At 48.4% G+C, this 26,782-nt stretch overlaps 10 protein-coding genes across 10 annotated transcripts; 3 read left to right on the top strand and 7 right to left on the bottom strand.

Annotated features, from left to right (window-relative positions):
• Positions 1 to 208: 208 nt before the first annotated feature.
• Positions 209 to 3,860, top strand: N7500_009246 (uncharacterized protein; the record flags this gene model as incomplete). Its single annotated transcript, XM_056680387.1, has 2 exons — positions 209 to 1,782; positions 1,880 to 3,860. Coding segments are annotated over 2 exons (3,555 nt in total), but the record flags the coding sequence as incomplete, so codon positions are not given.
• A 941-nt stretch (positions 3,861 to 4,801) lies between these two features.
• N7500_009245 (uncharacterized protein) lies at positions 4,802 to 9,233 on the bottom strand (the record flags this gene model as incomplete). The annotated part of the gene is made up of 6 exons (XM_056680386.1): positions 4,802 to 8,395; positions 8,447 to 8,782; positions 8,837 to 8,938; positions 8,989 to 9,040; positions 9,094 to 9,119; positions 9,177 to 9,233. The coding sequence occupies 6 exons, from the start codon at positions 9,231 to 9,233 to the stop codon at positions 4,802 to 4,804; spliced, it is 4,167 nt and encodes a 1,388-aa protein (XP_056527768.1).
• A 242-nt stretch (positions 9,234 to 9,475) lies between these two features.
• On the bottom strand, positions 9,476 to 9,712 carry N7500_009244 (uncharacterized protein; the record flags this gene model as incomplete). Its single annotated transcript, XM_056680385.1, has 1 exon — positions 9,476 to 9,712. The coding sequence occupies one exon, from the start codon at positions 9,710 to 9,712 to the stop codon at positions 9,476 to 9,478; it is 237 nt and encodes a 78-aa protein (XP_056527767.1).
• Positions 9,713 to 10,443: 731 nt separating this feature from the next.
• N7500_009243 (uncharacterized protein) lies at positions 10,444 to 11,538 on the bottom strand (the record flags this gene model as incomplete). The annotated part of the gene is made up of 2 exons (XM_056680384.1): positions 10,444 to 11,300; positions 11,361 to 11,538. 2 exons carry the CDS (start codon positions 11,536 to 11,538, stop codon positions 10,444 to 10,446), a joined length of 1,035 nt encoding a protein of 344 aa, XP_056527766.1.
• Positions 11,539 to 12,159: 621 nt separating this feature from the next.
• Positions 12,160 to 12,965, bottom strand: N7500_009242 (GPI anchored serine-threonine rich family protein; the record flags this gene model as incomplete). The annotated part of the gene is made up of 2 exons (XM_056680383.1): positions 12,160 to 12,762; positions 12,813 to 12,965. The coding sequence occupies 2 exons, from the start codon at positions 12,963 to 12,965 to the stop codon at positions 12,160 to 12,162; spliced, it is 756 nt and encodes a 251-aa protein (XP_056527765.1).
• Positions 12,966 to 14,279: 1,314 nt separating this feature from the next.
• noc4 (ribosome biosynthesis protein NOC4) lies at positions 14,280 to 16,029 on the bottom strand (the record flags this gene model as incomplete). The annotated part of the gene is made up of 3 exons (XM_056680382.1): positions 14,280 to 15,312; positions 15,363 to 15,574; positions 15,625 to 16,029. 3 exons carry the CDS (start codon positions 16,027 to 16,029, stop codon positions 14,280 to 14,282), a joined length of 1,650 nt encoding a protein of 549 aa, XP_056527764.1.
• Positions 16,030 to 16,234: 205 nt separating this feature from the next.
• atp4 (F1F0 ATP synthase subunit 4) lies at positions 16,235 to 17,146 on the top strand (the record flags this gene model as incomplete). The annotated part of the gene is made up of 4 exons (XM_056680381.1): positions 16,235 to 16,265; positions 16,331 to 16,785; positions 16,846 to 17,068; positions 17,121 to 17,146. 4 exons carry the CDS (start codon positions 16,235 to 16,237, stop codon positions 17,144 to 17,146), a joined length of 735 nt encoding a protein of 244 aa, XP_056527763.1.
• A 736-nt stretch (positions 17,147 to 17,882) lies between these two features.
• N7500_009239 (tetratricopeptide repeat protein) lies at positions 17,883 to 19,301 on the top strand (the record flags this gene model as incomplete). Its single annotated transcript, XM_056680380.1, has 7 exons — positions 17,883 to 18,473; positions 18,547 to 18,586; positions 18,641 to 18,734; positions 18,788 to 18,890; positions 19,001 to 19,093; positions 19,155 to 19,219; positions 19,271 to 19,301. The coding sequence occupies 7 exons, from the start codon at positions 17,883 to 17,885 to the stop codon at positions 19,299 to 19,301; spliced, it is 1,017 nt and encodes a 338-aa protein (XP_056527762.1).
• A 1,237-nt stretch (positions 19,302 to 20,538) lies between these two features.
• On the bottom strand, positions 20,539 to 22,148 carry N7500_009238 (MFS transporter; the record flags this gene model as incomplete). The annotated part of the gene is made up of 4 exons (XM_056680379.1): positions 20,539 to 20,928; positions 20,988 to 21,350; positions 21,417 to 21,818; positions 21,945 to 22,148. 4 exons carry the CDS (start codon positions 22,146 to 22,148, stop codon positions 20,539 to 20,541), a joined length of 1,359 nt encoding a protein of 452 aa, XP_056527761.1.
• A 1,362-nt stretch (positions 22,149 to 23,510) lies between these two features.
• N7500_009237 (uncharacterized protein) lies at positions 23,511 to 26,706 on the bottom strand (the record flags this gene model as incomplete). Its single annotated transcript, XM_056680378.1, has 3 exons — positions 23,511 to 24,851; positions 25,007 to 26,613; positions 26,667 to 26,706. The coding sequence occupies 3 exons, from the start codon at positions 26,704 to 26,706 to the stop codon at positions 23,511 to 23,513; spliced, it is 2,988 nt and encodes a 995-aa protein (XP_056527760.1).
• Between the last annotated feature and the right edge of the window lie 76 nt (positions 26,707 to 26,782).

The raw sequence follows: 26,782 nt of genomic DNA, 5'->3' as shown, positions 1-26,782 counted from the left end.
GTCTATATGTACATGCAGGTGAGAGGGAGGCTTAGAACTGGCGCACTGGCAGTAATAGACTGCCGTAGAGAAGGCTCAGCCTACTCTCAACCCTGCCTACCATCCTTCGTAGAGACTCTGAATCTGCAAAAAATTCACATCCTGTAAGCTTTTATACAGGAGCTTTTAGAGGCCCCAATCATCTTGTGCATTAGAAGCAGTCTCCCCGATGGCCTTGCAACTCTCCCGAAGAAGAACTCGGGGAACAGACCCCACACAAGCTCTTAAAACAGCATTGGAGAATTTTCAGAACACCTTGACAGAGGAGCAAAAACGAGAATTTCGAGGAAGCACCACGAAAGTAGACATTACGAGCTTCACTGTATTTGTCGCAGACATCGATGCAAGAAATAGCAGTAGGAGAACGCCCGTTGGTCCACGGCTATGTCCTTTTTTTGAGGCAATGCAACAGTTCACCGGTGTTGTGGACACTTTTGTTAGCTCCAATCCGGTAATCGCAGCCCTCGTCTGGGGTGGTATTAAGACTGCTATATTGCTAGCCAGCAATGTGGCCTCTTACTTTGACAAAGTCACGACCATGATAATGCGCATCGGAAAGTCAGCTCCGACTTACCAACAGTTTGGAGGACTCTACCCTGACTGCATTGGTCTCCAACGTGCCCTTTGTGATTTCTATGCCATCATCATCAATCTGTGTGTTAAGATCATCGAGGTCTCCCGCCGAACTGCCTTCCAGCAAACCATTTCGTCGATGATAACCCCCTTTGAATCCGAGTTCAAGCCATTCCTCGATCTGCTCAATGAAGCTACGCATGATATCAAACTGGAAGTATCGCTCGCATCAAAACAAGCAGACAAAGAAGCGAAAAAGTTGCAAGAATACGACAGTCGAGAGAATTCAAGATTCCGACCTTTGGCCCGAGATTTCTACAAAACATCACTGGAACAACAAGCCGAGGCCGCCAAGTGGCGAATGAAATTGAGAAAGAGGGAAATGATGGAATTAAAGACACTCATCCGAAAAAATCTTTCTCCCATTAACCATGAGTTTTCTTTGCGGCAGACCAGCAGGCAACGGCTTTTAACGACAGCTGAGTGGCTCCAGAAAGAGTCAGTCTTTGAAGAGTGGAAAGACGCTCCACGAACCGCAATACTCTGGTGTTTAGGTACCATAGGCACGGGCAAGACAGTGCTTATGTCTAATGTAGTGGATCAGTTACTGTTAGATGCGGCCCACAAGAGCGATGAGATCGTGTGCTACTATTTCTGTCGTGCCGACAATGAGACATCTTTATCTGCTCGGAATATTCTTGGAAGCCTTGCCCGTCAAATGCTCGATTTTTGGATAGAGCAAAGCGAATATGAAACTTTACTCTCCATGGAAGAGACCACCCGAGACCTTAACACGACCAGCGTCGTTGATTTCTTGTTGTCTCGCCTGGAGGCCAGCAAGGCGAACAAGTATTTCTATGTTGTCTTGGACGGAGTGGACGATTGTGATGATAGCCAGGCTCAAGCTCTGGCACAGGCTATTGTTGAGCTCTGTAGCAGCTACTTTTGTTTCAAAATCCTCTGTGCCGGCCGGCCTGGTCTTGAAAAACACTTCGAATTGAACAAACCGCAGTATCGGATTTCGGTGAATGAAGAGAAGGTCAGGTCGGACATGGATTGCTATATTGACACGACTCTGGACAAGTGCTTGGACGAAGAACTTTTGATACTTGGGCACGCGGAAATCATCACAGACATACGTAATATCATAAGGAACAAAGCTGATGGAATGTAAGTTCCCACGCTGCCTGGCCAAGAACAGATCATGATCAGACCCAGTAACTACGCATTCAGAGGTGCATTGCTAACAAGTGAAACGAAAACATAGGTTCCTTTGGGCAAGACTTTGTGTCGAAGAGCTTTGTGCACAGAATTGTGATCACGACATCCTGAAAGCACTGAAACATCTTCCCCAAGGCTTGGCTGAGTTCTATAATCAAAAGCTTCGCCGTGTTCAAGAGGGAAGAACGGCCGGACAAGCAATGAAAATACTACAATACTGTGGCGTATTGAAGCGGCCATTGACAGTCATGGAGTATCGAGAAGTCCTGAGTCTTTCCCTCAAGCAAAAATTCTTTGACCGGGGAAAACTCCCCAACAATATGGATAGGATCATCAATGGTTGCTGTGGATTAATATTTGTTGATGAAGAGGAAGAGACTATACATTATGTTCATCCTAGTGTGAAAGAACGTCTTTTTACCACGAACGGTCCACACACAGCACAATTTGACACGGCGAGCGTTGAACAGCAACTTGGGTTCCTTTCTATGACATATCTGGATTTCACCAACTTCAAGCGTCAGTTAACGAAAATTAAGAAGGGTTCTGGGACTCCTATCAACCCCCTTCAGCTCGGTACCAGTAATTTGCCCGGCCAATCTTCCAACAGAGTTGCCAGTCAAATGGCCCGAAGAATACTCTCCCATAGTCGCCAGCTACAGCATTTCAGCACTCGAGATATAGAGAAGATGGCACAAGAAATACTTGGAGCTAGGAGATTTCCCGAGGCGAGGGAAGAGTTCCATTTTCTCAATTATGCCAGGGCTTACTGGCTCAACCATCTGACTGATTTCACTCCGGATATGAACAGTGATATGTGGGGATTGCTTTGCCGGTGCGTAGAAGGCGATGATGTCCTTGAATGCAGACCGTGGGATTTGGAGCCGCAGATCTCCAACGGGAGAGATGATATACCAGAGGCTATACAATGGTTGTTGGCCCATGGAAATTACGCATTACTCCTGTACTATGCGAGACATCAGCCTCACGTTTTGACTGACGCGGTGAAGGGTGAAATTTTCCGCAGAGTCGACGCTCACAATTGTTATCGATACACTGAGGTGATCGTCCGCCTCACAAATACCAGCAAACTGTTAAATATTGGATTATCACATGCCGTTCGGTGTAGATGCAGTCGCTCTCTAGCAATGCTGCTCGAAGCAGGGTCTGAAATTGATGCTCAAGTGGATGACAAAACAGCCCTCCAGGCAGCAGCAGAAAGGGGCTACCCTGAGACGGTGGAGACACTTTTGGCAGCAGGAGCAGACGTCAATGCGCTTCCATCTGAATTAGGTCACACGGCCCTTCAAGGAGCAGCAAGAGAAGGGTATCTTGAGGTGGTAAAGGTACTTCTAGCAACTGGAGCAGATGTCAATGCGCTTCCATCCGAGGGTGGCCACACGGCCCTCCAAGGAGCAGCAAGAGAAGGGTATCTTGAGGTGGTAAAGGTACTTCTAGCAGCAGGAGCAGACGCCAATGCGCTTCCATCTGAATTTGGTTACACGGCCCTTCAAGGAGCAGCAGCAGAAGGGCACCTTGAGGTGGTAAAGGTACTTCTAGAAGCACGAGCATACGTCAATGCGTCTCCATCTGGATATGGTTACACGGCCCTTCAAGGAGCAACAGGAAGAGGGCACCTTGAGGTGGTAAAGGTACTCCTAGAAGCACGAGCACATGTCAATGCGTCTCCATCTGAATTTGGTCACACGGCCCTTCAAGGAGCAACAGGAGGAGGGCACCTTGAGGTCGTAAAGGCACTTCTAGCAGCAGGAGCGGAAATTGAAAGCGAAGCTGGTCGGCTAGCCCTGGAAAATGCAGCAAAGTGGGGTCACATTGAGGTGGTGCAAGCACTTCTAGTAGCAAAAGCAGACGCCTACACACGTCCTGCTGTTTCGAAAGCGGCACAGACAATGCGATCAGCGACAGCACTTGCTGATGCTGAAGCTTTTCATCAAATAGCTCTCGACGCAGCGCGAAAAGCGAATCAAACTAAGTTGGTGCATGTATTGCTAGCAGCAAGACCGAATGGTAAGATCTCCAGTAGATAGGATGACCAGATCGGCAGCAGGAGGCTGTTTTGGTATGGTGGTGAGATTGGGATAGCCCGGGAGGGGGGGGACCCAGGGATAATCTGTTGCATTGATGATATTTTGTTTGTAAAATACAACTTCCCTTTTTCGCTTGATATAATGCTCCGAGAGCATAGTACTAGTAGACTCGCCAAGCGCGTCGTGGCCATTTGAGTTGAGGTCTCGGCATACGGGGGTGTAGTAGGGCATACAATATTGAATTTATAAATAATATCATATTCAAAAAGGGTCATACACAGGTCAGCGCGATAGACCCAAAAGTCTGCCGCCTAATTGGCGAGTATATCAGTACTATGACTAGCTAGTCGAATACTAAGATGGAAAATTGCAGAGAATGGGTGTCAAAGATGAAGGGCCTACGCGAAAATGAGTGTTGAATTGGAAGGCAGCTTGATATTATGTGTGATTCTGATATACAACACTAGGTGTGCTGCATACTTAGGGTTACTTGATCTTTATCATCTTCAAAGGTAGCCGACTACATAACTTGTGCGAATTGACCATGTATGCATTTACATAAGAGCCCTGGCTGTTCCGTGATATAAACTTCAATCTGTATAGTGCTGGAGTCTATCTTCGATCAAAGTCTAATTAATCCTCTATAAGACGAACTGGAACAGTCAACAAGGATTGAGTTGAAGATAGACATGCACATCTACTTTGGCGCTAAGATATATTGGCAGATACAGTAGCTTGCCACAGTGCGTTTCGCAAGATAGCAAACCTCGGTTTTCTTTTGCTCTCCTAAGTCTTAAATTCAATGTCATATTGTCCGGGTTCACAGACCCATGAGGATCCTAAGAGCCAAACGACAAAGAATAAATCTGTTCAATCTCCACTTCAAGCCCTCAAGATCCATCTTCATCCTGCCCATCTCATCACCACCTGTGCTTGGATGGCCGAACCCAGGTAACTAACTCCTTTCCCAAGTGACTGGACGACTCCTTGACCGTACCTGTACCAGAGCGGCTGCGCTCATTTGACGTATTCGTACGCTTATCAATACTGGCAGGACCTCTGTTCCAGTACCCCACAGCATCGATGTTCTGCACGACGGTTCTGGCAAGTTGGAACATTGCTGCGATTCCCGAGTGACCAACTTCGGCTCCGAGGGTGCTCAGCCCCTCGTTAGCAGTAGAGGGGTTGAAATTCATGATTTCTGCACCAAGGAGATCTGTCGGACACCAGGACTCGTTGTGTTCACCAGGTTCAAGGAAGGAATTTGATTTTAAAATTTCGTCCACTTTGCTGCTAACAATCGAGGCCTGCCACCACTGTTTTCCATCCTTGACCATTTGCTCAAGCGGAGCGTTCTGAAAAACCTTGATTTCCGGATCCAGGACGGAGGGCGTGCCAAAGAGTTCTTGGGTTTCGCTGATTTGGAGAAACAAGTCCTTGCTCCTTTCCGAGCAGTAAGGGTGACGGCTCCACCGTTCCATAAACACCTGATCAATTCTGATCTTTGACTCGGTGGGAACACGGACGAGCATACGAAGATTTTGGTTGTTTGGCTCTACCCGGATGCTTTTCGCCATCATCCGTGCAGCTTCGTCCAGCTCCGGGTCAGCCCCCGTAATGTATTCAATAAAGCCTTGTACTCTAGCAGCTGCATCCCACACTTGGGAGGGGAAACTCAAATGCACGCTACCTAGGGAGAATTCGGGGTAGCGGACCATAGCATCTCCAAGTTCATTGACAGAAATAATAATGGTCCTGTTCGGACCAACGCGGCACCAGAACTCGTATTTCACGCCTCGATGGCTGTACTTTTGATCAAACAGGCGAGATTGGTTGACCTCCAAATCAATGAGGTAGTCAATATCCGCAGGAGATGAAGTCAAGCGCTGGAAGAATGAGACTGGAGGGGGTGTCAAGTTATGCTCAGAGAAGAACAGCTGGTGGACCTCCCTGTAGCTCATCTCCCTCTCTTTCGTTGAAGCTGGCAAACTGGGCATGAACATAAGACCGAACTGGATTTGAAAGCTTAAAGCTCCAGGAAAACTGCGAACTGCATCAAGAATTGGTTCTAGGAAGCGAAACAGACTCTGTGTCGATTCATAAATGAGCTTTTTTTCTTTTGATAATTCCACAGCCGCATTTATGGGTAAAACAGTTTCTTTTCTTGGCTGTGCTTCTATTGATTTGAATCCTGTTCTTCGCTGCCAGAGTTTAACAATGGGAGCTTTGACCTTTGTTTTGTTCTCTTTGTTGATTTCAGTGTCTTCCCCTCGCTCCAAAGGATTAGTGTGAATTTCTATATTTGGCCTTTTCACTGCTTTGGTTAATTCATCCACCCATTGGAAAGCCTTGTCAGAAGGCCGCTGATGGAACATTGTCTCATGGAATCCTCTCGTCTGAGCTTCGTCCGAGACAGCTAGCTTTTCATCAACTACTGGTTCCGCATCGTGCTCATCATTCTTGGAGCTGGACTTCTGCAAACAGTCACCACTAGACGCCCCTGAACGAGGAGAAAGCATCTGAGGTGAGATATCAATGAGGTCTGGATGAAGAAATGGCACCTTCTCACTCCCTTGACTAGGACTATGACGTTGCTGAACATCATAGTGCAGAGTGCAGTCACGCGAGTCAGGAGACAGCCCCCGAGGCGCAGGATCACTAAGGGTAGCATCAAGAGGTACCGCAATCTCCTCAATACTGAGAACCTCTGGGCTAGGATTGTCCTTGATCTGCTGGAGCAGATATTCCATCGCTACCTCATCGGCCTTGCTGCGAGGCTCAGAAGCATGCTCATGAATCTGTTCGTCTTCCGATGCATCACTCTCTTGAGAAGAGCCAGCAGCCCCTGAACCGGCCAATGACATATCTGCAGTGTACCCTGGTTGAGTAGGCTCTCTAGGAGCAGGGTTTGATGTCGCCTCACGGGGAATAATCGAATCCCTGGTTCTCTCAGGACAAGGGGAGATACCACGAGTTATCTCAGGTTGCTTAGTTGTATCGTCGATATTGGGCATATCAAAAATATCACCAGTCTCAGCAAAAGTGGGAGCGTCACCATGAGGGAAATGGTCATGCTCAGGGCCCGTAGACTGCCCAGGAACAATCGATAGAGCTGTGGCCAGCGGGCCAAATGCAGCAATGTGCTGAATACCACTATTAAGGGTTCTCACTTCGCAATCAAGATCAATGAGGGGGCCGAGGCTGTCTGTTTTCTCCGTGCTGAGATCCAGCTGAGTAGATATGGTCCTTGGCTGTTTTTGATTTGTTATCTTTGGCTTGCTGGGTGCTTCCTCTCCGCCAGTTTCCCTCGTAATATTGGCCTTTTCAAGCATTAGCCTTATCTCTCCCATCACTGCATCGACACTGCGACCTTGCAGCTTTGTATTCACCTGTGATTCCGCTACCTCGGGTATACCGAGAGGCTGGACCCTGTTGAATATTGGAGAACTAGAGCGTGTTTGTGAATGCAGAGTGCTAGAAGGCTTTTCTTGTTGGTTAGTGGGAGAGATATTCAGATCAGGATCAGCGAGGTCTGACGTCTCTCCCAGCTGTTTGGGGATTGCACCCGAAGGAGTGGATAATAGTGGGAGACCAAGGGTGTCATTTGACTCTGATTCCTGAGTAGACGTGAGATAAGAAGCTGCAAGACCGGTTGCCTCGGGCATTTTGCCCGATTGTTTGGAAGCTGCACTTGGAGCAGTGGAGTCAGTCGCGCCGCGGAGGGTACCAGCGGGTCTCTTTTCTTGAGAGGCTGAGACGGACGAACCGGCTAACTGTTGGTGCCTGACCCTCTCCCTGTAGCTGAGTCTGCTAAACACGGAGATGTTTGGGCCATAAGGTGCGTCCAGTGGCTTTTCTTGTGGAGACTGGCTTGGGAGTGCTATAGTTCCATCTGGCAACATAATCACGCGTCCTTTGACACCTGGAGGTTTGGGCTTGAATTGACTAGACTGTCTCTGGCGCCATGAGAGGGAAACGCCGGGCTCAGGTGCAAGACCGGACGCAGGAAAGTCAGGAGAGGAAGGGTCATCTTCCTGTGGTATTTTCGTATGACCCTCGGTTGCCAAAGCCCCTTTAGTAAAATCTTGAGAAATCCATTTGCTGACATCTTTGGCCTTCCCAGTAGAGAGATACGGGTGCTGAGCATCGATCTTATCGTGAGGGGTTTCACTTTTGGGCGCGAGATGCTGATCAACTTTTCCGAGTGGATCGTTTCTCTGACCGATTTCTGGAACATGATGGCCTTCCCAGTCTCGTGTTATGCTCGCTTCCTTCAGAGACACTTGCGGCGGCTGTCGAAGCTTACGAAGTGGACGGAATTCATTAGCAAGCTCGTCGAATTCACAGACCACCAGAGTCATTATATTTGGGAGGCGAAGAGGAGCATTTCGGTCAATTAAAATCCGCCACAAGGCAGTGACACTGATCTGTTCATATGGCATGATGCGAAAGGTAGCATTATCTCGTTTTGGAGTGAAGATGATCAGTCCTCGGTTTGGGTTCTCAATGAGGTCCTAGAAACTATTAGCGTAGAGAACTTGGAAAAAGAACATCCATGACTATACCAAGCATTCCTCAACGGAGTCGAGTGTATTAACTGCATAATTGATTTTGTCCATGCTTTGTGCAGAAATACGGAGTCCTCGAGTTCCCTGCACTGTAATTCGCGTTTCCGTCATTTGCGAAATGCGAGATAATAGAGGGCCCGAGTCACGAGAGATGGGGCCTAATCCCGCCTGCGAGGGATACCAGAATTTGACAATGCGTCCATCGCGAGTGGTTTGTGTTGGCATAATATCCTCCACTAGGGTCTCCACATCTGGCTGTGCATCACTTCCAGAACCGGGAAGGGGAATGGGATCGAAGTAGGCTGAGGTTGGAAGTTGACGAACTCTCGGCATCTTGGGGAACATTAGTACAATATAATCTGGGTGCTAGGAGGCATCTAGACATACATCGAGTAGATCATCATTGCGATGCTCTTCGATATATTCTGCAAGCAGCGAGGTGATTTCGAGATCATATTCTTCATCGAACTGGCCAGTGACAACCAAAATCTGGGTGGTGTTAGCAGAGCCGCCATTGTAGATAGTATACAAACACCTACATGTTTATCACGTAGATATTCAACCTTCATCGAGGCACCGGGATTCAATGCACTATTAAGTTGTCAATTTTGATCAACACAAGTATACCTAGTGATATTCCATACTTGAGCTTGTCTCGGAGTTCTGGGATCTATATCGAGTCCGATTAGTCCCGATCTATGCAGGAGGCTAAGCTATATAGACTTACCCCTCGGTCCTCTAAGGACCACATTGAAGTCAAATAAAGTGTCCGGCTATTAGCCATCTTGAATGGTGCTTTGAGAGTTATGGACAGGCGTGAATCGATGCGGACCTGAATGGATCGAAGTGGAGCGGACACAAATCGATTGAAGTCGCACGTCAATTAGACCCGATTCAATCGGAGACGGAATGTCTTGGGCCTGCAATCGATTTCAAAACGTGAATTGGTTTGAAATGTGAAATGAAAAGAGCAAATTAGCTAGAGGGAGGTTGATTGGCCCAAGAAACCTTGGAAGAGACAACCGATTAAGTAAGTAGCAGGCGAAGGGAAATCGATTTGATGGAGCACACCGTGGTCAGCGGCGCATACATGCATGAGGTGAAGATAACGATGGGGGGCAACGGCGAGGAGGGGAAGAGGGAGAGAGACGAAGGAGTAGGGAACAGGTGAAGTGATATTGCTGTAGCGTCGAGGACGATGTTCAGACCTTTGCGAATGGAAGGAACAATCGGATACGCGCGTCCATCAACTTTGGAAGTCATTGGCAAGTGACGGGTCTATGAGCCCGCGGGGGTGCTATCTCACATCAAGACGAGATTGAATCATAGCAATTGATAGAAGATACAAAGTACATAGAGGACAAATCAGGCAAAGGTGAAGAGTATAAATTTCTGAGTGGAGCATAATAACAGGCCTATGATATTTAGGCAGAAAAAAAATATGTAGCCACTCTTGAATGGTCTTTCGAACACAAGTAAGAAACAAGCCTTACTATCATGCTCATCACGGTGTAATCATATCTGGGTAAAAATATGCAAGTCATCAAACGTCATATCTAACAAGGGGGAACAGTAAAACAGGGGAACAAGAAAAGGTGATGCCCAGAGTGTACCGAATGAAAATGCAAATGTAGGTGAAAGTAAGAATAGAAACAGAAATGACAAAAACCGAAGGGTACACAACCAAATTGAACTCTGCCACGACGGGTATCTGCTGCAAATGGAAACGAAACGCCATGCACCGGCCAAGAATGGTCTTTGAGAAATGAACAGGAATGGTAGGGCGTGGGTTGTCAAGACATGGGATGAAGTGAAAAGGCTGAATCGGGAGGGAATGATGTATTTGGAGGGCGGTCTGGCGTTTGGCAGGAGGGTTTGAGGGATTCGAGCAGAGAGTAGCGAGAAAAAAAGGGGGTGGTAATAGACAATTGGTATGGTCCAGGCTGGAGGTTGACTCAAACAAGAGCTGACGGTAAACAAAGACAAAGCGCAAATTAATCACTGTCTTGTCGACTTGCATTGAGCCGGATCGCCCACTTCATTTCGATTTCGGTCTCCTTGAGCTGAGCAAGAACGCCAGCAATATTATCGTTATTGGATTTAGCTGAGTCAATTGTGTCGCGGAACTCATTATCTTTCAGTTCCTTATAGGCGGAATGGTTTGCAAGAAGCTTCTCATAAGATTCTTTGAGGGAGTCAAATTCCCGGTTCTTTTGATCTGCGAGAACCTCTAACCGTTCGGTGGAGTGTATATGAGTTTTCTGGGCGTTTGCAATAGTCGTGAACTCGGCCCAGATGCCATTGATGCGTTTTGCAAACTCCGCCTTCTCCCGTTTCGTCGCGCTGGATAGTACCTCGTATTGTGTCTCGTGGTACTTGGCAACCTCTAGTAACCGGGCTTGTTCGCGGTTTTGGTTCTCGCGTTCCTCGCGCATCATCTGGTTGGTCTGGTTTGCATCCTTTTCCGCATCCTGTCGCTTGCTGCGCTCGTGCTGGAGGTCTAGTCTCAATTCCTCCAGCTTCCGGTCTTTCCGTGCAATTGAGTTGAGGTTGGTCTCATTGACTTGTTCAAGGTTCCGTAGGCGCTCGTTCATGTTTTGTTGCTGGATCTTGTAGGCCTCGTTGGTTCTTTGGTACTCCTCCGCGCGGGACTTGTAGAGTGTGCATTCACGCGTTAAACGAGCAATTTCCTCCTGGAGATTGTGGATAACGCGTCCTGATTTCCCTGTCGCTGCTGCATGGCCAACTGCTGACCATTCAGATGTGGGAGCATCGCCATTACTCGGGTCGGCGGGGGTCGCAGAAGGGTTGAGAGGGTTCGAAGGAGACGAGTATGGTTGATTGTAGGTGCCTGGAATGTGGGGTGTGAGCTTGGGGGGGGGATTGAGGGAGTGGAATCGGAATCACCAACCATTCTGGCCTTCGGCTGATTCGTCGAGAAATCCGTTATTCTGGTGCATGTTCAATTGCGTGTCCACATGTGGAAGATTAACTTGTGGCGCTTCTGCACGGATAGGGGGGTCAGCAGCAATCGGTATAGGATTTTTGCTAGGGCTGAGACGCTTCATGACCCGTTTGAAGCCCCCCATGGTGACCGCCTGCGCCTGTCATGAGGAGCCGGCTGGGAGAACAAGATGGGAGGGAAAAAACCAGTGGACCTTTGAACTGTGAAGGGAAAGGCTCATACCAATATTAAAAGCCAATTGAGTTAGACGTGAGGTCGTTGTCTTAGGATTTCGCTTATTCATCTAGACATCGCAAGGGAGACCTCTGATCAATAAAGGCACCTGTCTCATGCGACAAAGATCACAGATTAGACAACTTAGCACCAAGCTGCAGAAGAGTCCAAAACAAGCGGTAAGAAAGGTGAAAGTTGAAGATCAGTCGATCATCGTTCTTTGTGTTTCAACTCCGCGTCCATCGGAAACGCCACGCCGCTAGCGGCAGATACGGACTGACAGGTCTTGTTTTCTTTTGCTTTTTCTTTGCTTTTTCTTTGCTTTTCCTTTGTTCTTTGTGTTTTTGTTTGTCTGATGTTTGTTATTGATGCTATGTTTAATTGACAACTTTCCCAACGCCTCAGGTCACCTGTATCTCAATGATTTTCAGGGGTATTCTATATACAGGATGCTAGATCAATCTTGCGCAACTCCAACCAAAACACCGAGTCCAAAAATCAGACTGAAAATGCCAAAAAAAAGATGATGGAACTAGATAAAATAGGCCAAGAGACCGGCGATACCAATTACCAATTGTACGGAGTACTCTGGGAGAGAAGCAGCGCCAGTTTGCATGCTTCCAGTGGAGGATGGTTCCTTGCCCTCGACAACCTCAGTGCCAGTAGCCATCAGTTTCTCGGTGGAGCTAGCAGCGGCAGAGCTTGAGGGACTGGCAGATAAGTGGGTGGAAGAGCTGATGAGGGCTTTGCTGGCAGTGCTGGTCATTGTGGTATGGGTTCCTTGCGTCGTCTGGGTAGCATCACCTATGGGTTTGGTGTGAACAGCAGCAGTGTCGGTAGCGCCGGTGGGTGAACCATTGGTTGCAGCAGAAGAAGCAGCCGCAGTGCCAGATTCGGAGGTGGTGTCCTTGAGTTCCTTGGCTTCGTGAACATCGGCGACAGGCTTTGCGACCGACTTCAGTAGAGCGGTATAGTTAGTCTCGTCTTTCTGTCTGATCTGGAAGGCGTAGGTATTTCCGCTTTTGATATCGTCGTCAGGTGTCCAAGTAAAGGTGCCGCCCTTGCCGTCAGTAGTGATCGGCTTCACGTCCTGCAGATCGCCCGAGGACCCTTGGCGGAGGAGGATGGTCACAGGCTAAAAATGTTCAGTTTCTTATCACTTGAGGCTAGAAATTGTCGCGTTACCTTATCAGCATCAGCACCAATCCATGTGAGGGTAACAGGCTTGCCAGCCTGAAGGGGCTCCTTGGGCCAGGAAGTGAAAGACAGAGGGTCGGCGGCGAGGCCAAGGGCCACGAGCGAAGCCATGGCGGCAATAACACTCTTCGAGAAATACATTGTGATAGGAGAGAGTTAATAGACGGCGAGATCTCAAGCTAAGTGAGGTTACAGCAACCGAATCGTGTATAATCTGCTAACTTGAGGATCTAGTGATGGAGAACTGAACATCAGATTTGAGGACTGGTGGCGCATCGCGCTCTTAACTGACGGCAAGAAGTGCCTAGATCTCTACCAGCCTCGCAGAAGAGAGCTTGGAAGCCACTTGGTATTCGAACGCTGAGACCGAAGGGCGTTCTGGGAGAATGTTGCATTCCGATGACCCCAGTAGTGAATCATCAACATGTTACCGGATGGAGAAAAGTCGTCTACCTTGGCTGGGAATGCCTGCTAGCAAGTATTGAGAATTCCCGACAGAGGTCTACCTCGAGAGTTTTCTAAGAGAACTGTTTCGGTTCTCATGGCAAAGGCGTGCGAGGTTATACTGTCATGCAGTATCTTTGGCCATACTGACCGGCTGGCTATGGCATCGCTTTGTGTTCTGATGGGGGCTGGAGGCCCACGACAAGTGTTCAGCCGGCATAACACAGGGCTCATACGGAGTACTCATTGATGACATGCGAAGTGTAGTGGCCTAGAAACATTAATCGCTGGGACATATTGGAATGTCATCCCTTTCCGATTTGTTTTGGTGGCAATCAGTCTATGTAAAGGCTATGGTGAACATCATGATCATTTCTTGCACCCCATCAAGCATTTTTAGGGCCTTCTTCTATGTACTCCGTACCATCGATCTCATACCAAGGGGCGCCATATGGTTCAATGGTGTAGTCTGGAGGTTAGGTAGCTGGATCGCCAACCCCGGAGCACAAGGATTACCGAATATCTTCACAGCCTTATGAATTAACGATCTTGGCACACTGATAGTGTCATATCCAAAAACAATGGATAGGAAGAATACTAGCAATAGTGTCAATAATGATTTGGATCAAGTTCAAAGAATGTACATGGCCGAGTATTTACATGACGAAGGAATATATATCTCTGACATTGCTTAATGCACGTAGGGGCTACATGTTGGACATAGTGCCACTCCAGCTTCACCTATGGCGGCTGTGAATAAGAGTGAGGCCAAAGATCCTGAATTGGCTTGGCTTTCCTTGATCTGCCAGTCGGATTGTGGTATGATCATTGCTGCGAGGCCATATCCAAGGCACGGGGACCTCCAGGACTGGAGCTGCTGCAAGGGATCTGTTGATAGACGATCATGTCTCTTCAAGGCACGGAATTTTGGCTATACCCCGCAATGTCTGAAACGCCTGAGAAATCTTATTGTCGAACAAATTGAATTGGTATACGCTGATATATGAACCTTCAGAACTCCCACAAATCCCGCATGAAACACCCTGGACCAGAATCCACGCCACCGTCTTCCGCTAGCAAGCGATCTGTGAAGATACGCTTGGGAATCTGGTACTCAACAACAGGAATCTTCTTGAGATTTCTCTCTTCCACCCCAAGGTCTGCAGTTACCATGCCTGAATACGTATGATCAAGGAAATCTTCCAAACTGTATGCTTGCTTTGTGAACTGCTCGGAGATGATCCGTGCAATAGCGGCAACGTTAGGGTGGAAGTGAGACTGAAGAGTCTCGATCTCCCAAAGACTGCTCTCGATGGCGTTGGTCATATTGGGGTCGGACTCATTTGGATCGAACGGATCGTCCATGCCTTCTTTCTCCACTTCTGCGAGGAGATCCTTATCCCGAATAGATCGGTGCATCATGAATGTGGTTGTGGGGTGGTTCTTGAAAAAGTTGTACATGAACGGAACGATCACCACAATGGCGGAGGGTGGGGCGTTCAGTGCAAGACGAGCGAGACGCTTGATGAAGCTGGCCACCAAGGTGGACGGAAGATGGGTTGACGACAAAAAGGTGTTCAACAATCGGAAGAATCGTGATCGATGCTTCGAGTGCAGCAGCTCCGAATCCAGTAGAGAGTACAGCTTGGTGTAGAATTGAGGATAGTCCAAGTTCTTTTCCTGAATCAGATAGAAGAGACCAGACAGCGCGAGGAGAGATGTCGCGCCACCGACATTGTATGAATCCGTCAAGAAATCCATCAGTAGTTCTGGTCGGTTGAACCACGGTTCGATGTTGTGCACCATCATGCGCAACAGGCTTTTCCGCTGCGACTGTGAGAGATTGTTTCGTAGAATGGCCAACCACGCCTCCTGTGCTTGCTTTCTGTGGGAGTTTGCCGAGACTAAGCGCTTATTCTTGGTGTCTCGTTTCGCGTAGAATTTTTCGAATTTGTGTTCCGGTCCAGGTACCTCGTCGCAGGTCTCAAGAATCTTAATCAGGGTTTCAAGCACTTCAGGGGATCGTTTCGTAGAGGCATAATCACTGGCATATGTTAGCCACAAGACTCGACACCGAGAAAGAGATATACGTACGCCATCTGAGTGAAAGTGTAGTATCTCACATCCTCAAACTCCTTCACAAACTTGGCAACGGCTTCGGACTGCAGATCCTGCCCGTTGTGGGCTTCGATGATGGCCGCAAAGATATCCTTGAAGAAACCGGTCGACCAAACATTATTCTCCGCACTAGGGATATGGGCGAGACGTTCCTTGACGATACGCATGCTCAGCGTCAGAGCAGCAATCTGGAGACTGTCAGTGATAGTAACCCCCGGCTAACCAAGTCCACACATACCTGAGAGGAAGCATCTGCCTCGCGCATGATAGCCACAAGGGCATTTTGGTAATCAAGGCAACGCTCTTTCAACCATGCTACAACGATTTTCTCGTTCTCAGCGGCGCGGCTCGACTCAGTCAAATTTCCTCCCGCGATCAATCGGCTAAACACACGGCAGAGAGACACGGCCACAGCCATGTCGGGTTTCTCGGCCGACTTGTCGACATTGAGCATGGAGAGCAGGGTCGCAATATTGTTGTAGCCCTTTCGCGACTCCGCAATTTGATTCTCTAGCTCTTGAATTGTAGACAGTCTCTCGGCGAAATCGTCATCGGCGACAGCGCGGCGCTTGGAGGATGGGCCGCTGGCATTTTTGCCGCTCTTGCGCTTTTTAGAGCTTGAATCTGTAACGAGCGCAGGCATTTCGGGCAGACGTCTTGAAGTTTACTGTGACCGGGTTATCTGCAACTTTTTTTTATCGTTTAGACCATCTCGGAAGCTGGTTTTTCCGAGGCACGGAACCAACGCCCGAAACGGCTAGCGTCTTCACCTCCTAGCCATCCCGAACCTCAAGTCTCCTCAATTCCGTTCACCCACTCCATTGACCAAGAATCTTTCATCTGCAACAATGGCTTCACGTCTCGCTAAGAGCGCCATTGGTACGCTTTTTACGATCCGCAACCGTCTGATCGACTCGATGCCTTTAGTTACTAACTCACCCTAGGCGCATCCCGACTTCGGCCGGCTCTTCCCGCCCGTGGTGTCCCTGCCGTCACTGCGAACCTGACCTCCTCTCGTCAGGCCTCCAACGTCCCCGCCGAGGAGCCCGCCAAGAAGGCGCAGTCTATCCTGAACGCCATCCCCGGCAACTCCCTGGTCACCAAGACCGCTACCCTGTCTGCCGCCGCCGGTCTGTCCATCGCCGCCATCAGCAACGAGCTGTACGTCATGAACGAGGAGACTGTCGCCGCTTTCTGTCTGCTGTCTGTCTTCACCGCCGTTGGCAAGTACGGTGGCCCCGCCTACCGCGAGTGGGCTGAGGGTCAGGTCCAGAAGCACAAGGACATCCTGAACGCTGCCCGTGCCGACCACACCAACGCTGTCCAGCAGCGTATCAACAACGTCTCTCAGATGTCCGGTGTTGTTGAGGTTACCAAGCAGCTCTTCGCTGTTTCCAAGGTAGGAATACTCGGCCGTACACCTTGATATTTTAGTCGGTTCGTTGACAGTCCATTTCAGGAAACCGCCCAGCTCGAGTCCCAGGCCTACGAGCTCCAGCAGCGCACTGCCCTCGCTGCCGAGGCCAAGCAGGTCCTCGACTCTTGGGTTCGTTACGAGAACCAGGTCAAGCAGCGCCAGCAGCGTGAGCTTGCCGAGACCGTCATTGCCAAGATCCAGAAGGAGCTTGAGAGCCCCAAGGTTCTCCAGCAGATCCTTCAGCAGAGCGTTGCTGATGTTGAGCGTGAGTTCTCTACCGACTGACTCTTGTATAGAATTGTGCTAACTATTACCAGGCATCATGGCGTCCAAGGCCCTGTAAATGGGCTTGGTAGCTCACTGCATTCGGCATTGTGTACAAAACTATAAGGGCTATTTGCATCTGCCGAGTTAGACCTTGCAATACCATTTTGATTCTTACTCTATATTCGGACACACATGGTTTCAAGACATGTTATCAAGCGAATTTGGGCCTGGAGTTGCCCAGCTGATGTCTGACATATGAATCTGTTTGGGCCAGTTCCATCGTAGAACACTTTGACCAGAATCAGATACAAAGAGATACTGAAGAGTGCCCCTTTGAATGTATGTGACTGGTATTACTCTAGAGCTATGCGGTAATAAGTAAACACTATTGTCTTCTCTCAGGTAAAGGTTGAGTCCATGCACCCACTGTTATGATATGCAGGGTCCAATGCAGCAAGCCACCCCGAGGCCCGTGGAGAATGCGATAAGCGATCTATATACTAATGTTTTCTCTGGGGGGGATTCCATGTCATTGTATATGTCCCTCAGATATGAATTTCATTCCAATCTAATATTCCATTTGTGTGCACACGGGCTATTAGCCGCTGGCCAAGACTCTCCGGACCCCAGTCCACGGGTCATCAGCCCGTGAACAGCCGCTACACAGCCACTGTTTATTGTTCTTTTTAAAACCCTCAGCCCTACAAGCATTCCCTATTCCTGACACCCCTCTCTTATCTTAATACCATAGTCGACTATCAAAAAGTTCTATATCCACTCCCCGCCGCCATCCGGATAAGTAGATGCGCAATATGCCCTCACTACGCAATATCCTACACAAACGCGATGACCTCAGCACCACCCAAACACCTCAAAATGCACAAGCAACACCCATAGCACCCGAGTTCAAGCTCATCCGCTCAGACACAAACACTCAGGAGATAATCAACCTCCCATCCCACCCAGATGACGAACCCCATTACCTATCATCACCTACCCAAGAAGAGCCCTCCTCTCCGCGCCGGAGCTTCCAACTCTTCCACCGCTCCCCCAAACCTGCCTCAGCCACCTCGCAATCCCCTCCCCGTCGCGAGCGCCGTCTTTCAAACCTCCTCCACCTCGACTCCCGCAGTCGCAGTAACTCGCGTGACTCCTCCGCTAACCTCCCCGCGGACCTTCCGCAGATTGATGATGATCATAGCGCGAGTAACCAGGAGCGCGAGGCCTTGTGGGAAAAGAGGGCTACTGTGCTTGTGCAGCGGAATCCCCAGTTTGCGCAATCCGGTTCATCCCTACCGCGGCAAGGTGAGGGGGAGGCGTCGCTAGGGCTGGGATTGGGGCTAGAGCAGCCTAGATCGAGGAGTTCGAGTCAGAGTCGGGTTGGGATAGATCCAAACGAAGACGTAGGTCTTTGCTGCGTACATATTTGTATCGTGGTTGTGGTTATGATTGGACGGTGGGACTAACGGATTATAGATTAATATTCAAGAGGCAATTCGACTGCATGAAGCTGGTGGTGAGTTTTGCTTTTTTGTCTAGCTGGGGTTACGTTGATTAACAATGAATATAGATCTCGAGCGATCAACTCAGATGTTTGGACAACTTGCCGATCCAAATGGCGCCAATAATCCTTTGAGTCAAGTTCTTTATGGGCTCGCATTACGGTAATAGCACACCTAGCTATTTCTCAATTTTCCAGGTGCTAATGAATGCACAGACACGGATGGGGATGTCCTGTGGATACCCCACGCGCTGTGACCTATCTCTCCGCCGCAGCATCCAACTCGGCCGCGGTTGAGGCAGAGGCCCTCCGTGCTGGGGTCAGCAAGGGGGATCTGCAAAAGGCGAGCTCGTTTTGGCCATGTTCGAATTGGCAAATTGCTTCCGCAATGGGTGGGGTATTGCAAAGGATCCTCCCGCTGCGAGACAGTATTACGAGACTGCTGCGAACTTGGGTGATACTGATGCCATGAATGAAGTGGGCTGGTGTTATCTCGAGGGATTCGGGGGTAAGAAAGACAAGGTACGTGTTGTTTTTATTGAGGTGTATATTTTGTATCGCTTCTAACTCGGTATCGCTTTAGTTTAAAGCAGCCAAGTATTACAGACTTGCCGAGAAGAATGGGTGTCCTACTCTCGGGAATTCATGGTATGTTCAACTGGCTGAAGATTTGGAGTTTGAATCTAATGCATACTATAGGATCTGGAAAGACAAGTATAACCCAAAGTAGTCTCTTTCAACAAAGGTAGTTATCACCACCTCTTATGTTACGATTGATGTGTTTTACGGCCTCATTGCGCATGTATCTTAACTTTTCTGCGTGTCACGTCCAACATTCATGATGTCCAGTTTGAATATCAAGGAGGTTCTACAACTTCCAGATCGTCATGACTCTATATTTCATATCACAGCTTCACAGCTCTCGATGTTCAGTTTTTCCAGTATTTTTTTCTGCACCATCGCTTTATCCTCGCAGTTCGAAAAAATATACGTAAATGTTTCAAGTGACGCCCCCTCGTTTCAGGATAAGTCTTCCAAACAACGGCCAAAACAACAAGCAGCGCGACCAACAACAGAATATAAAATTTCCAAGAGATGAACACGAACGAGATTACAGCTGTCCCGGCGGCGCTATTATTCATCGTCAGGAAGCTTCCCGATAAAGCAGTGATGGAGAGCGCATTGCGACCAGCGCATTAAGACACACGCCCTCAAATACTCATCACCAGATTCCAGAGCCGTAGGAAGTCGTCTATTCTGTTTGATCTGTTGACGAAGTTATACTAGATGAGGGTTAGTCAGTATGAAGCCACACCAATAAAGCAAATATTCGGTCCGCGACGGATCTCTCAACTTTCCACCTCGTGAAGAACAATAGCAAATTTTCGAATGAGACCGGACTAGATCCCTCCTTACCTTCTCATATCACAGCCACTCGGCTAAACAGCCAACGCCATGTTTTTAACACACATAATGTCCTAGGTAAAGCAGGAGACGACAACGCATGATCACGGGCTCGCGCTATGCCAATTTACCTGCAGAATAACAATTGGGACTGGGATTGAGTGGATTGGGCTCATGTCGGTTTGATGCAATGGAAAGGACTCTGCTTACCAGAGGGAGTCCCAAGACAGCTCTGGCTGTGGGCTTGTCTTTCACGATAGCGGTCACTCTAGCCATAACACCAATGACAGAAATAACATAAAGAAACGGCATATAATCAGATGGTCGAGAAGAGAATCAACAAAGGCTTATAAACGGGCATGAAAAGCTCGCATAAGCAGATGACAATTCTTGTGAGCTTTATCTGTAAATATCCTGGGGTCATATTGCTTTACATTCCTTTTTCCTGCTGATGTCTATTTATTTATAGCCTATGATGGGCTCTACCCAATCATCCACAAGCATCGCTCAATCACATCTGATTCTTTCGTTCCCTCAGTGCCTATCCTCCTGCGCCTGAACATTCAACATGCCATATCATGCCTAGCATGTTCATGGTCATCATTACCCGATGCACTGTTATCTCTAGGAATCCTGGGAAGAAAATTCCAAAGAAGCAGCATCGCCCCCGAAAGCGCTATGATAAACGGCATCAAAACCTCAACCCCCTTAGCCTGCGCAAGTACACCGACAATAAAAGGAAGAACAGCCGCTCCGCCACCACCAAAAGCTGCTGCAAATCCAATCGCGCTCACATGTAAGTGCTTTGGCAACAGTTTCGTGGTGACAACCACAACTGCCGGGAACAAGGGACCTAGAAAGAAACCCTGCAGCGATACCGCGACTGCGCCAGCGTAGAAGTTTGGAACCAGGTATAAAACGAGGCAAAATGCTATCTCAAGAGAAATATAGATCTAATCAAGGGTGAGCTTGTGATATGACTTGAATGCTCAAATATGCCAGGACAGCTTACCGAAATGGCGAGCTTCTCGCCAATCAATGGAGTCACGAACCCAAGGACAACCCGTCCAAAAGTGATCCCGAGCCAAAATCCTGTAGATGTCATACTGCTGGAAAAAGGTGCGGCGTGCCGCACTTCTTTCATGAATGTCACGACCCACCCTCCTAGCGCGACTTCGACCCCAACGTATCCAAGAAGGAAGATTGCACAGATCCAAGTGATTCGCGCAGAGGGCATTTTGGAAAGAACACTCCATAAACCTGCTTTCTCGGATGAATCGCCAGGTTGTTGTTGTTTGGCGAGTTGGAATGAAGCTCCTGTTGAGTCCCAGAAACAGGCAACGCAGACGATGACCTCGATTACAGCGCCTCCAACCTAGGAAAATCAGTCCCAGATCCCAGACTCATATCCAACTATCTAGGAAAACAAACAAACACATACCATAATGTAATAGAAATAATACCACGGCATACCAGCGTCCGCAACAAGTAGCGATGCAATGAGAGGACTAATAACAGCACCTACACCATAAGCCCCATGAAGAAGCCCTAGTAATTGATTTGCATTATCAAGGTTTCCAATCCAGGCATTCCATGCTGAGTCCGCCAGGCCATTTCCCAGACCTGCGAATATGAATGACACCACGAGAACAGGGTATGGTGGATGCACACAGTTCAAGATATAGGCTATCAGGTGACACAAAGATGAGACGAAGGCTACGCCTCGTCGACCTATGGCACAATGTGCTCTCTCGTTCACTATGGCAGCGGTGGCATAGCCGACTAGCGGAGAGAGGAAAACGAGAGATACGATTGTGTAGGAGAGGTTGTAGTAGGTTTCGAGCTGGGATTGTGTTAGAGAGAGACGAAAATTTGAGGCTTGGGGTTTGATGTACGTATGGGAGGAGTGGCTGGGTGACGTTAGTAAATGATCTTATCTGTCATGGACATAGATCTTGTTGGATCTTACACCGTATGCGGAGTCGTTTGCTCCCATTATCAGGAAGCTCCAGAATGTTGCTAGTGTCTTTGCTATGTTGGATCGTGGGTAATTCCATTTTTCGTGTGTGATTTGACAGGACGACTCAGACGACAAAGAAGGCTTATTTTCATTTTGGAGAGTTTGACTTTCATAGATCGTGGTGTTTGGACTATCTTGCACTTCATTAGCCATGACGTTGCTGCTTAATCAATTGGATAACTCAAGAACCCGAAAAATGAACGAGGGAAACAACGGAGAAGTAGATGAACTTGATTTTATAAGATTCATCTAAATAGACCACGAAAGAACTGCTCGTGAATATCATCGGGCTTTTCATGAATGGAGCGCCAGTGGAGAAAGTTTCCCAATCAGTAACGGAGCGGGTACCTTCCCAAACAGGGAGGTCCGCCAGCAAGACTATGTAGATTTTTTGTGCCTACCTAATTCTTGAAATACTCTAGCCAAGGTTGTCTCTGCAGTGCTTGCAGCTTATATTAGCCTACAAATATGACTTATCACCCCCGCAATCAAAAGAGACCTATTGATCTTAAGTCATAAAGTGGTTTCATGAAAGTGACTGGAAGGTAAAAGTGGGTCAAAATGCCCAGCGGGCACTGGGCCCATTTAGGGCTAGCGCTCTCCACATCTAGATAGACTCGACCAATTCCCGAGATCCTCAACGAGATTGCATCGCTCCCAAGGCCTCTCTCTTGTTTCTATTTGACATAAAATCGCCTTCTTGAACTTATGACCTGCCTTGAGGGTACCGCATTTACGATTCAACTCTGGGAACGGCCAGCCAATGCCCTCCTACATATAGGCCATCGACAACAAGCTGTCTGAAAACCCCTCCCAAGTCACTCTTCAGAGGCTGGACGAGGGCATTGGGCCGTAATTGACGATGGCCAAGTTTGATCGTCATTGAATCAACATGCTTCTGAAAGGCTGCGTACATGAAAGTCTACTGCTAAGTGCGAGTGATTAGCACCGAGTTCTTTAGTCCTAGGCTTAGAGGCAAGTAAGATGTTCCTGCACCTTGGAACTGCGAGCTTGAAAATTTGAAATCCTTTGAAACAATGGCATCATATGACCTTTTGACTACCACTGTGAAGGCTATCAATCTAAAATAACGGTACTTAAATGACCTTACTCTATGTGCCTATATGCCATGTTAGAGGAGATTGTCCTCGGGTTTCTACAGCAAAGACAGCAGGAATATCTATAATTGAAATTTCCTCTCAAACTGGAACTATTAATTCAGCAAGAAAGTGTTGTTAAATGAGATATGCACTATTTATGGACTAATCAAGCCGGAGGGCCTCTATTAGGATACATGGTGAGATGGGTTTGATAAATGGTACTTTTCCATCTAGCCACTCTTTCCTTTAGAACCCCACAGAAAAACTTAATTTTCTGATCTACTTTCTCGTGGATTACTAGACAACCACAAAAGTGATCGACTTCCCTAAACATCGCCATCAGTATTGGCATCCAGTAGCACTCCGTCAAATGTAAGTCATTCAGTCTAGCAACTTTACTTCCTCGGCAGTCTAATCAACAGACCAAACATTTCGAAGCCGCTGTAGACCTATCTTTGGAACTTTGACCAAATGGAGCGGCTTCCTTGGTAATAACATTGGCGCCAGCATCGAGGAGCACTTGTACAATTTCAGCATTGCTGCATGATGAAGCGGCCTCTAGAGCGCTACCATAGTAGCCCCCTTTGGCATTGACATTGGCGCCGGCATTGAGGAGCATTCGGACTATCTCGGGTTTCCCCACCGATGAAGCAGCTTGCAGAGCATTGCCATATTTTCCACCCTGGGAATTGACGTCGGCGCCGGCAGTAAGTAGAGTTCGGACTATCTTGGATTCCCCCGCCGATGAAGCAGCCTGTAGAGCATTGCCATATTCTCCACCCTGGGAATTGACGTCGGCACCGGCAGCAAGTAGTATTTCTACTTTCTCGGCGCTCCTCATATATGAAGCACCCTGTAAAGCACTGCCATATATCCCGCCCTGGGAATTGACGTTGACACCGGCAGCAAGTAGTATTTTTACTTTCTCGGCGCTCCTCATACATGAAGCAGCCTGTAAAGCATTGCCATATTCTCCGCCCTGGTAATTGACGTCGGCACCGGCAGCAAGTAGCATTTGTATTGTTTCGGTGCTCCCTATATGTATAGCAGCCTGCAGAGCATTGCTATGTTTTCCACCCTGGGAATTGACCTCGGCACCGGCAGCAAGTAGGATTCGGACTGTCTCTGGTTTTCCCGCCGACGAAGCAGCTTGTAGAGCATTACCATAAATTCCACCCTGGGAATTGACGTCGGCACCAGCAGCAAGTAGTATCTGTGCTTTCTCGGCGTTCCACGAGCGTGAAGCAGCTTGTAAAGCACTGCCATATCTCCCGCCCTGGAAATGGATGTTGGCACCAGCAGCAAGTAGTATTTCAACCATCTCGGTGCTCCCTCTATCTGAAGCAGCTTGCAGAGGATTGCCATGAAATCCCCCTTCAGCATTGACGTCGGCACCGGCAGCAAGTAGTATTTTGGTAGTCTCCAAACTACCTGCTATCAAACTAGCTTGCAGAGCGCTACCATAATAACTACTCTGAGCATTGACATCGGCGTTAGCGGCGAGGAGGATTTGCACTATCTCGGCGTTTCCAACAGATGCGGCGTCTATTAGGGCGTTGAGGTTGGGGCCACTCCGGATATTGACGTCTGCTCCAGCTTCTAGTAGCAGTTGCACCATGTCCTCGTGTCCTGCCTCTGAAGCTACCTGCAGGGCACATCCAGCACTCGTTCGCGTATTCACATTTGCCCCGCTTTGCAAAAGCCACTTGACGAATTCCAACCGGCCAAGACGTGCTGCCCATAACAGAGGTGTACGCTGAAATTTGTTCTTTATCTCAATGTCTGTTCCCCTTTTCAAGAGTATTTGGGCTACTTGGATATGACCTCGCCTTGCTGCTAAATGTAAGGCCGTGTTTCCCTCTTGATCCGTTTGTGCCAATATATTTTTTTTGACGACAGATAGTCTATGACATCAACTAGGTTAGCCGTTGCAGCGAGATGAATGAGAGTGGTTCCTGGTAGCGGGAACTCTGTCTCGTGTCGGTTCAGTATGAAGTAGAGATGGACCCATCGATCAATCAACTGCTCCAGTTGTTGTACCTCAGTATGTATCTTTTTCGCACGACACTTGCCAGCCTTTTCTGCATGGACAAAAATATAACAGGTCGCATAGTCAAGCAATGGTCGCTCTGTGAACAAATCAGACACATCGCCATGTGAACGATTGCGCTCACTGTTTGGTAACCCCTCTCTAGCAAAGTACACTAAACAAGAGTGATAGAGCGTTGCTTGGCTCTGAAGGATGATATCTTCGCCGTTCAGAGGTGACGTATGAGCAGCGGCAAGTCCACTTAAGATGGCAAGCCCTTCTGTGCGTAAGAAGTCACCGACTGATTGATGGACGACCTGTATAGTCTCGCCACCTTCCTGGCCCGACGTTACTTCGGCAAGTCCGGCGGAAAGCGCCTTGATCCTACACTTCATACTCTCGTTGGATTCGACAAAATCCTCAATCTTCTCCCATTGTATTCGGTGTTGTGTCATCTTGGCATCCTTCATTGCCAAGGCATAACGTATCTCCGTCACGCTCAATGGCCGCTCAGCTAGTGATACCCACTGAAAAAATAGGAACACCTGGGGCCGCTCTGAAGGATCTATAACCCACTCCAGTATGTATTTGTACATGTTCCCCAAGTCAGCTGGGACGTCGGGTAACCAGCGACAGATATCCTTAGGAGAATGTCCATCGGAAAGTTTTCGCTGGACAAGAGGAATGATGGTATGGGCCCATTGAAACACTGCCTCTGTGCGCTGGATCAACAACTTCCGTAGACTCCTCCAAGCTTCTTGATCAGGAGCGTGGGAGATGATTGAGGTCTCAGAGATTTTGTCATTGATGTAGGTGGAAATGTCCTCGTGATTATGCTCCTCAACAATTATCTCCCTGGCCCCGGGACTATTGACGATTGGATAATGTCGGGATGAGATGCAAATCTTGACGGCGGATTTGGACCCTGCCGCATCATTGAGGCGGTAGAAATAGTCTGCTAGCTGCTGAGCAGCCTCGCCACCAGCCTCATCCAGGGCATCAACGAAAACGGTTACGGGCTGACGGCTGGCCGATCCCAAGATTGCTTCTACTAATAATCTTTCGAGCCGGATCTGGGGCCATTTCCAGTTATGCGCGTTACCAACCTTCTTGCTTCGATCCAAGTAGAACTCGCGCAAGGGAGGTCGCACGGCTTCATCGCTGCGGAAAATTTGGTTCAACAGCGATCTGAGCATACCTAATGGTCTGCGCTGCAAGTCCGTTCCTCGAGCAGTGAAGAAAAAGTCAAGCTGGATGCCGTTTCCATTGCCACTGTCCTGTGACTCCCATACCTCGTCATGCAGGTAAGCCATCAGTGTCGATTTACCTGCGCCAGGCTTGCCCTTAATCCACAGCAGACCGTGAGAGTTGCTCTTCCAGGACTTATATTCTTCCAGCTCCAAGATCCACTCGCATGTCGTTCTATGACGTTGTTCGATGTTGTCTCGCCGATCTAGCATCTCAGGGAAGGCCAGTGATTCAAGGACGTCTGCGAACAAAATCAGTTATAGCCTCCCTAATAGGTATTCGGGCGGTGCGAACCATCATCGATTCTGTTCTGGTCTGACTGTGTAAGCGCCATAGATCAAATAGTCAAGGAGGTTCTGCGTATCAGGCAGCTTTGAACCCGCATCCTGACCTTTTTTTTGTTGGGCCTC

Source organism: Penicillium coprophilum (genome assembly GCF_028826855.1).
Source record: "Penicillium coprophilum strain IBT 35676 chromosome Unknown utg000006l_segment0_segment0, whole genome shotgun sequence".
In the NCBI taxonomy this organism is placed as follows: domain Eukaryota; kingdom Fungi; phylum Ascomycota; class Eurotiomycetes; order Eurotiales; family Aspergillaceae; genus Penicillium; species Penicillium coprophilum.
The sequence above is the reverse complement of the archived record's forward strand: the minus strand, read 5'-3'. Positions and strand labels throughout refer to the sequence as shown.